The sequence below is a fragment of the Leuciscus leuciscus genome (genome assembly GCF_965113295.1).
Source record: "Leuciscus leuciscus genome assembly, chromosome: 4".
Lineage (NCBI taxonomy): Eukaryota > Metazoa > Chordata > Actinopteri > Cypriniformes > Leuciscidae > Leuciscus > Leuciscus leuciscus.
The window spans coordinates 54,003,948-54,013,757 of NC_138728.1; the positions used below are offsets into that span (position 1 = coordinate 54,003,948).

Genomic DNA, 9,810 nt, shown 5'->3' on the forward strand with positions numbered 1-9,810 from the left:
GATCAATGTTTCTACTATCGATACATATCCCCTTTAAACCAGCGCATGAACGCGCAATTATCTCAGATAACTCAATCCAGCGATACTAATCATATCCGGCAAGTGTGTTCGAAGAACCGAGTTAGCCAGATCATGATTAGCACGATGATATCATCTTGGATGTGTCATTTGATCTCGGATGTAATAAGCAACGTACGAAGAACGAGCCCCTGGTGTTTCCCAATCCTGACCATACTTTGATTTAGTAGACAATGGCCAATGCGCATTCTTGAAATTATAACATCCTTCCTCCTATTTCCAATGTTTCTTCTTTCTAAACCAACTGTTCCCTGAATGTTGTATAAATGTCGACCCTTATTTCCACTGTCCCACTCCTTCTGCCATTTCTTCCTAACTTCCTTTGCTATTATCCACAAGTTTCCTACGTCCCATGAGGCATTGCGTCAAAAGTGGGCGCGACTTCCGGTTCGAAGTAAACAAGCGGGAGTTGACACTCATTCATTCATTAGTTGACCGTCATTCAAGATTTAGCGATCCAAACTTAATGATGTGGGAACACAACCTCAACGAAATTAAAAGGGGTGATATAACAGTACCTTTACCATCCGCGGTAGATGGTTGGGAGGATGACGTGAAGAAGTGGCCTCGTATCACGTATGGTAACATTTTTAGCTATTTTGTAGATTCAGTAGCCTGTGATGGTAAGGCGATGAGCAATCTGAAAAGCTCAGAGGCATATCAATATCTACACAGTGATAAAGTCGGGCGAGTGTTGTTTAAGGACGTCGGAAACGACCTTGCGTATCTAAAAGCTGACATTGAGCCGAGCCAGAGCCTGCACGTAACACATCATAAGGCTTGGGTGCTAGTTTCAGTGACAGGTGAAGTACAGACAGCGGGTTGTTCATGTATTGCAGGGCCAGGACGCTCTTGTAGTCATGCAGCAGCCCTTTTGTGGAAGGTCAGTAAAGTTAGGACAATTAAGGGCACAAAATGTATTATTGTATATTTTTAATTAATTAATAAATGTACTAAACTGAAATGTTTACTGTGTGTCATTCATGTTCTGTATATGTTGCTTCACAGTAGCCTTGACTTAAAATATTTATTTTAATATTGTTGGATAATAAAATTGAATTCAATTTAGGTTGAAAATGCAGTCAGGCAGGGAAAGACAGGGATGGCATGCACTGATGTGCAAAGGAAGTGGAATTCAGGTGCGAAGAAGAATGTAGGAATGAGGAAGGTGAAGAACATTAATTTTAGCCATCATAGGCCATACCACATTTATCCAGGCACATCAACAATGCAAGAATCAACAATGCCTCCCCAACTTTTTAAGAACCACAGAGAGTTCATAGCCCACAGTAATTCATCAGTGATGGCCCCACTGTTTCAGCTCCAGACAAATGGTCTTATTCAGTTAAGTTATAGAGCAGATGTAGACAGCAACAAGGCAGGCCACAGCAAACATGATCCAACCCACAGTAATACACTCTGTCATACTGAACACAGCACAACACTAACATGTCCAAAATGCACACATTTTTATGAGGCCTACATTAAAGTGTCCCCTACACAAGCAGCTACACTGATGGAAGAAACCAGGATGCAAAGTGCTTCACAGTCATGGCATGATGCTAGAAAGCTTCGTCTAACAGCCAGCACAGCAAAACGGGTCCCAAAACGAAACACCACAGATCCTCAAAAATTTCTAAATGAGCATCTGTACCCAACATTCACCGGCAATACAGCAACACTGCATGGCAAAGAAAATGAGATAAATGTCATCACACTCATGGAAAGTCAAGTCAAGTCAAGTCAAGTTTATTTGTATAGCGCTTTTCACAATACAGATTGCATCAAAGCAGCTTCACAGTATTAAATTAAAATAATACAACAAAGTTTGTTTCAAGAGGAATTTATTGATTGATAAAATTAAATTAAATATCCCCAAAATATCCCCAACTGAGCAAGCCAAAGGCAACAGTGGCAAGGAACCGAAAAACTCCATCAAGTGACCTAATGGTGTCCTAAAACTCCATCAGGTGCCTTAATGGAGAAAAAAAAAACCTTGGGAGAACCCAGGCTCAGTCGGGGGCCAGTTCTCCTCTGGCATTGGATAGAGGCCGGATTGTAGTTTGAACTGTAGGATTATATGAATGCCTGGCTGAAGAGATGCGACTTTAATCTAGTTTTAAACTGGGAGAGCGAGTCTGAGCAACGAACAGTATCAGGAAGACTATTCCAGAGTTTTGGAGCCAAATGTGAAAATGCTCTCCCTCCTTTGGTGGTTCTGGATATCCTAGGTATGACCAAAAGCCTTGAATTTAGTGATCTCAAAGAGCGCGATGGATTATAGGGCGATAGAAGATCCGTTAAATAGACTGGAGCTAAGCCGTTTAGGGCTTTATAAGTCAGTAGCAATACCTTGTAATTAATACGGAACTTTATAGGTAACCAATGCAGTGATGATAAAATCGGTGTTATATGATCATATTTTCTTGATCTCGTAAGAACTCTAGCGGCGGCATTTTGGACTAACTGTAGCTTGTTTATTGAGGATGCAGGACAACCAGCTAATAAAGCATTACAGTAATCCAGTCTCGAGGTCATGAATGCATGAACTAACTTTTCTGCATCAGAAACTGATAGCATATTACGTAGCTTAGCAATGTTTCTAAGGTGGAAAAAGGCTGTTTTTGTAACATAAGAAATATGATTTTCAAAAGACAGGTTGCAATCGAGTATAACACCCAGGTCTTTTACTGTAGAGGATAAAGTAACAGGACATCCTATGATGTTAAAGTTGTATTGTGCGAGGTTTTGTGGGCGGTTTTTTGAACCGATAAGTATTACCTCTGTCTTGTCTGGATTTAATAAAAGAAAATTACGCGTCATCCAATCTTTTATATCTTTAACACACTCTGTCAATTTGGAAAATGTAGCGTTTTCATCCGGCCGTGATGAAATATATATTTGAGTGTCATCAGCATAACAATGGAAACTAATTCCATGTTTCCTTATAATATTTCCAAGTGGCATCATATATATTGAAAATAACAGAGGGCCTAATACAGATCCCTGCGGCACTCCATAGTTTACTGGAGTTATGATCGATTTTTCTCCATTTAAATAGACAAAATGGTAGCGGTCAGATAGGTATGATTTGAACCAGCTTAGTGCTTGTCCTTGAACACCAGTGTAGTTTTGTAGTCGATCTAAGAGTATTGTGTGATCTATAGTATCGAACGCAGCACTAAGATCAAGTAAAACTAGTATTGAGATACAGCCTTGGTCAGAAGCTAAAAGTAAATCATTTGTGATTTTAACGAGCGCAGTTTCAGTGCTATGATGCGGTCTGAATCCAGACTGAAACTTTTCATAGATATAATTTTGTTGCAAGAAAGAGCCCAGTTGAGCGGACACCACTTTTTCTAATATTTTAGACATAAATGGAAGATTTGAAATGGGTCTATAATTTGCTAGATTATTATGATCTAATTGTGGTTTCTTAATGAGAGGTTTTATAACTGCCAGTTTAAATGTTCTTGGAACATGACCTAAAGATAAAGACGAGTTAATAATATTGAGGAGAGGCTCTTCCACTACAGATAACACTTCTTTCAGTAGTTTAGTTGGTATAGGATCTAATAAACATGTTGTTGTTTTAGATGAAGTGATAAGTTTATTTAACTCTTTTTGTTCTATAGTTGTAAAGCACTGTAATTGTTCTTTCGGGGTGATAATTGAAGCTGAATTGTAAGGCGCGATTGAAGATTGAACGTTTATAATTGTGGTTCTGATGCTTTCTATTTTCTCAGTGAAGAAGTTCATGAAATCATTACTACTGAACTGTAACGGGATATTTTGTTCGGGTGACGTCTGTTTATTTGTTAGTCTAGCCACGGTGTTAAATAGAAACCTTGGATTGTTTTGGTTGTTTTCTATTAGTTTGCGGAGGTGCTCAGCCCTGGCAGCTTTTAGGGCCTTTTTATAACGTGACATACTGTCTTTCCACGCGATTCTAAAGACCTCTAAATTAGTTTGTTTCCATTTACGCTCTAAAATACGGGTTTCTCTCTTTAAAACATGCGTAGTATTGTTATACCATGGTGCTTTATTTTTCTCTCTGACCTTTTTTAATTTAATAGGTGCAACCACATCCAATGTTCTAGAGAGAATGGTGCTCATAGTGCTAGTTAGTTCTTCTAGTTCATCTGTTTGTTTGGGTTCAGGCAGCAGCTGAGACAGATTAGATAAGCAATTTGAGAAATTATCTATGGTGGATGGGAGGATTGTTCTGCCTGGTTGATAACGCGACGCCGCATGACATATTACAGCAGTACGTAATATGCAAGTTACCATGTAGTGATCAGTGACTTCATCACTTTGTGGAATGATATCTATATCGGTTGGATCGGTTCCATGTGATATAATTAAATCGAGTGTATGATTAAGACGATGAGTTGGTCCGGTGACGTTTTGCTTGACCCCAAATGAATTTAATAAATCTGTAAACGCAGCTCCTAACGCATCATTTGGATTATCTACGTGTATGTTAAAATCTCCAACAATTAATGCTTTATCGACATTGACTAATAGGTCTGAGAGAAAATCTGCAAACTCTTTTAGGAAATCAGCGTAAGGCCCTGGCGGTCTATATACGGTAGCCAAGGCTAGAGATAATAGGGATGTTTTTCTAACATCTAAGAGCGTAACATTTAGTACAAGTACTTCAAATGAAATAAACTTATAACCCGTTTTCTGAGTAACATTTAGAATATCTTTATAAATGGTTGCAACACCTCCGCCACGGCCAATCAGACGGGGCTCATGCTTATAACAGTATCCAGGAGGAGTAGACTCATTAATACCGAAATAATCATTTGGTTTAAGCCAGGTTTCAGTAAGGCAAAGTACATCGAAGCTATTATCTGTGACTATTTCATTTACAATAACTGCCTTAGGTGTGAGTGATCTAATGTTTAGAAGACCTAGCTTTAGAAATAGTTTTTGTTTACTAATAGCAACATTTTCTGTTTTAATAACAATTAGATTTTTCCTAGATCCTGCATTAGATTTATTATTTGATCTCACTAAACGAGGAATAGACACGGTTTCTATGCAATGTTCTACACTAGTATTTATATCAGTTGAATTGGTGCAGCAAAGACTATGATTTGGACTTTTGGTTACTAGTCAAAGGGTATTTAACATTTTGGAGATGTTATCTGACAGAAGATCCGCTCCGAATCTGCTTGGGTGTAAGCCATCAGCACGGAAAAGCCTAGGACGCTCCCAAAACAGATTCCAATTATTTACAAAGAGCAGTTTCTGCTCATTGCACCATGACATTAACCATTCATTTAGCGCAAATAATCTGCTGAACTTTTCATGCCCTAGTCGGTACGTGGGAAGCGGTCCTGACACAATGATCGTTGTTTCAGGCGATGTGCTGCGTACCGTATCGATTAGATTCCTGAAGTCTTTCTTCAGAATCTCCGTCTGGCGCAGCCTGATGTCGTTCACTCCCGCGTGCAGGACCACAGTTCCGACGCGCTCGTCACCGTTCAGGATCTCGGGAACGCGAGCAGCGATTTCAGAAACACGAGCACCAGGGAAGCAGTGACTTTGCACCTTACTTGTACCTAACGTAGCGTGTACGTGCCGAACGATGGAATCGCCGATGATCACAGCATCGCGTTCTGTTTCGCGTAGAGGGGAGAAGCGGTTTTGTGTCGATAACTCGAAAACCGGGAGGGTCGGAGAAAGTCTTGGTCTAAACCTGACTCGCGTCTTCCGCTGCGGAACCACCCAGGCTTCGTGGTGGCGTGTTGGAGCCGGAGTGAACGAGACCATGGCTGATTGCGACCGATGCTGAGGAACGCACGGAGTAGACGCGGTCGGAGTCAGCGGGTTAGTAACGTTAAACACTGATTTGTGTGCGTCGGCGCGTGATGTTTCAAGAGCCAAACACCGGTCTCTCAGCTCGGCCTGTCTCAATAAAAGGTTGTGGATCTGTTTCTCAACAGCTTCCAGCTCAGACTGCAGTGCGTGAAGCTCAAATGTGTCCTCACCTGCACCAAGCGGTAGACTACTTACATCTGATATATTCGCCATTTTAACAGATGGACAGTGAGTTAGCAACGAAGCTACCAGTGATGCTATCAATATTAATACTAATTTATATTATAAGTTTGTTTGTAAATGAGTGTGGAGAAGACGCGTTCAGCCGTGATCCACGGACGTAACCTTTAAGAGTATGCAGCGTTGGATCACTAATAGGCTTGAGAAGGCAGAGGGCATACTGTGGAGAAGAGAGGCCTGGTCGTGCACCCTGACCATCCTTGGTTGGGAGCCAGCCCAGATGGGATCCTTGACTCAGCACAACTCCTTGAGATCAAGTGCCCCTTCAAGAGCTCCATGTCACTGGCAGAATTTCTAGGACGGCCAAATGGTGACATCAAAAGTTTAGGTGATGGACAGTACCTGATTTGTCCTAAAGGAAAGGATGGATACTACCTCCAGGTGATTCTTTAATAATTTAATAATAAAGATTATTGTTTTTAAATAAATGTATTTTCTATATTTAGAAATATACTTTTTAATATGAAAGTAGCTCTATTATTAGACTAACATTGTATTTTAAACTTACAGGTGCTTCTCAATAAGAATGTCGTGGAAAAGTTAATTTATTTCAGGAATTCAACTTAAAATGTGAAACTAATTTATTATATAGACTCATTACATGCAAAGTGAGATATTTCAAGCCTTTTATTTGTTATAATTTTGATGATTATGGCTTACAGCTTATGAAACCCCCAAATTCAAATAAATGAACTTTTCCACGACATTCTAATTTATTGAGAAGCACCTGTATGCATTAATTAAACAGATTATTTTTACAAACATGTACTCTTAATCCTTTCAGACACAACTGACCATGATGTGTCTGGGCCTACAAAGCTGCAAGCTAGTCATCTGGACACCAAGTGAGGACATCGAATTGGAGATTCCATTTGATAAGCACTACACAGATGCACAAGTGCAACATCTGCAGAACTTCTTCTTTGTACACATGCTACCTAGATTGGCTGATGATTTTGCTGACAAGAAAATACATCTCTGTCCAACATACCTGCAGATGTTTAATGCGTAGTTAGGGGGAATGTTTACACTGTTCTCAATATTATAATAATATTATTAATCATCAATACTTATAAAGCCATGGTTACAGTTGTGTGAGGAAAACAAACCACAATTAAAACAAAAAAATACACACTGAATAAAAACATATTACACACTTAGTCATTGGCTTTTGAGTTTATTTATAAGAATAAATTAATGTGTCATTTGCACATTTGGTTAACAGTGGTATTCAGAACATTTCATTAAATAAAAATAGTAATACTATACTGTGAAAGTACACAAACTTCTCTCTTTTGCAGAATATTACGAGATTGAAAAATATTAAGAATTTAAACAAATTTACACAGCAAAAAGAAAATAGCTATCTATGAAACAACAACTAAAAGAAAAAGTGTTGGTATATCAGTGCAAGTAAAAGTTGTGTATTGGTTTATACAGTTGATAAAGTTATAGAGAGAGAATTGAAGATTTAAGCTCAAGCTGATTGTGTAAAATATTGTGTCTATGTTCTAGAAATAAGCTCTCCTCGCAGATTTACGAGTGCTGCACAGATTCTTAGTATTCTGTCGATTTTAGGGACAAAATTAATAGGCACAGTTTGAGAGAGGATCTTGTACACCTTAAGACGTCTGATTGCTCGCTCAATGTGGATACGGACATTAGCAATGCGTCTTGTGCGAGTGACCTGCTCATTTGTCAGCTGGCATTTCTTGCGCGTAAAAGCTGGCATGATCAAACGAACATTCCGTTCCTCTAGCAGATCTCTGATGGTGAAGCCACGGTCCCCCATCACCTCATCTCCAGCACGCAAATGGTCGAGAAACCCATAGTTCTGTGTGATGAATCTATCGCTACATTTGCCACCGTAAGCCTCTGAAATGTACATAACCATACCAGATGGAGCAATTGCTACCAGATACTTGACAGTATTGTTTGCATAGTAGTGACTATAAGATTCAGTTCTTGAGTCCAGATTTTTAGCCTTCTGCAAGACACTTTCTGTGCAGTCAATGACACAAGTTGTGTTGGGGAAATTGTCCTTAAAAATTTGCGGCAAAGTGGCTTTTATTGTTTCCCGCGGCAGCCATGGAATGAGATCCTGGGTGTGCTCAGCAATCACATCTATCCAAAATGTCAGTGTTTTACTGACCTGACCAGGTGACATTTTGAAGCGTCTAGCTAAATCGGCAATAACAAAGTTCTGTCTAAGCTTCATTAATGTCAAGAGAATTTGGTCCTCTGCTGAAAATGCTGACGATGTGGGGGCAAAACGTTGCAAGCAAGACACAAGGGTTTTGAACTCAAGAAGTGGAATCCCTGTGTACAGCAGACAGTCAGTATCGTCTTTCAAAATAACATCTGCAACAGGCAGTGTCCTCTCAGTGGATGGGGCAGTTGACATATCACATGTGATGGTAGGTGCTTTGGAGTAGGTGTGGTCCTCCATTGTTGGGTCTGACCACTGTGTCTGGGCATCATGGAAGGTCTGTGAGGTAGGATCTGGGTCCCCAGAAACCTGCATCACATCAGGCTCATCTGCAGGGAATACATTAAGTACATATTTAGCTGGTTAGTCCTTCAATGACGATTAAAAAAAAAACAATTAGGGGGCATTAGAGTCTTGAAAAACATCTAGACTGCGTTTAATATCATCAATATAGATATTCTGTAACATTAAATGTTAACTAATAGAGGAAATTAAATTAGCATCTGTCACTGTGTACCATTGTGCCCTCCAAGCTCGTCACAATAAAAGTTTATGCGAGGCAAAAACATCAGGCTACCTGTCTACCGTCATGGCACAGGTTTTCATATATTAATAATAAGTAATTCAAGAAAAACAAACGAAAAAAAACAAAATACAAGCTAGTTGACATTACATTAATGTTAAGTTACCTGTTGTTGTTGTTGTTGTTGTTGTTGTGACATGTCGGATCCTAGGTCGGCGTCTCTTCTCCGGTTGCTTCTCGTAACCCAGAAAGAGCGTTGGGTACGGGTTATCCACTGTTGGCTTCTTGTCCACGAAGTGAAACGAGCACACAAACAGGTGTTTTGGGGGTGTTTTTAAGTTTAAGTTCTTCCTCCATATTCTATTTGATTCGTCGTCTTTTGGGAGGGGATGGAAACTGTATAATCGTTCACAGGAACACTCAGATTTAGTTTTAGGCTTATGTTCAAAACACTCACGTTTCAGCCACTGAATTAGTTTAGTGCGGTTATATGTACAACCACGAACAGCACATGTTGTCCCTGAGCTCCGTAACGACATCTCTCATTAATGTTTGCGACTTTAAATAGTAGAAAAATGTACTCGAAAAATACCTAACCTCTCCGCTATGTAACACAAAATACCGTTGATTTACTACTTCCGCCACCTAACCGGAAGTTTCACCCACGTTCTATTTTACAGTAGCGCCCCCCGGAAACAGGTGGATACTTTTTATCTCAGTCTTACTCAATGCAATTTTAATATCAACTTCTTGAAATTTTATGGCCTGTTTGGCTAAACTATCCACCTCTTCATTTCCTGCCACCCCCATATGAGCTGGTATCCAAAGAAAATGAATAATGATTCCCAATTGTCTGGTTCTAAAAAGACTTTGTAATATTTCATAAATTAAGTCCTGTCTAGCTGTAGAAATACCACTTGCTAGACTT

General features: G+C 39.6%; 1 protein-coding gene across 1 annotated transcript; it reads right to left on the reverse strand.

The window, feature by feature from the left end:
• Positions 1 to 7,311: 7,311 nt before the first annotated feature.
• On the reverse strand, positions 7,312 to 9,582 carry LOC309497127 (uncharacterized protein). Its single transcript, XM_082167352.1, has 2 exons — positions 9,049 to 9,582; positions 7,312 to 8,688 (listed from the first exon to the last, which is right to left on the reverse strand). Exons 1-2 carry the CDS (start codon positions 9,419 to 9,421, stop codon positions 7,655 to 7,657), a joined length of 1,407 nt encoding a protein of 468 aa, XP_082023478.1. The 5' UTR covers positions 9,422 to 9,582; the 3' UTR covers positions 7,312 to 7,654.
• Between the last annotated feature and the right edge of the window lie 228 nt (positions 9,583 to 9,810).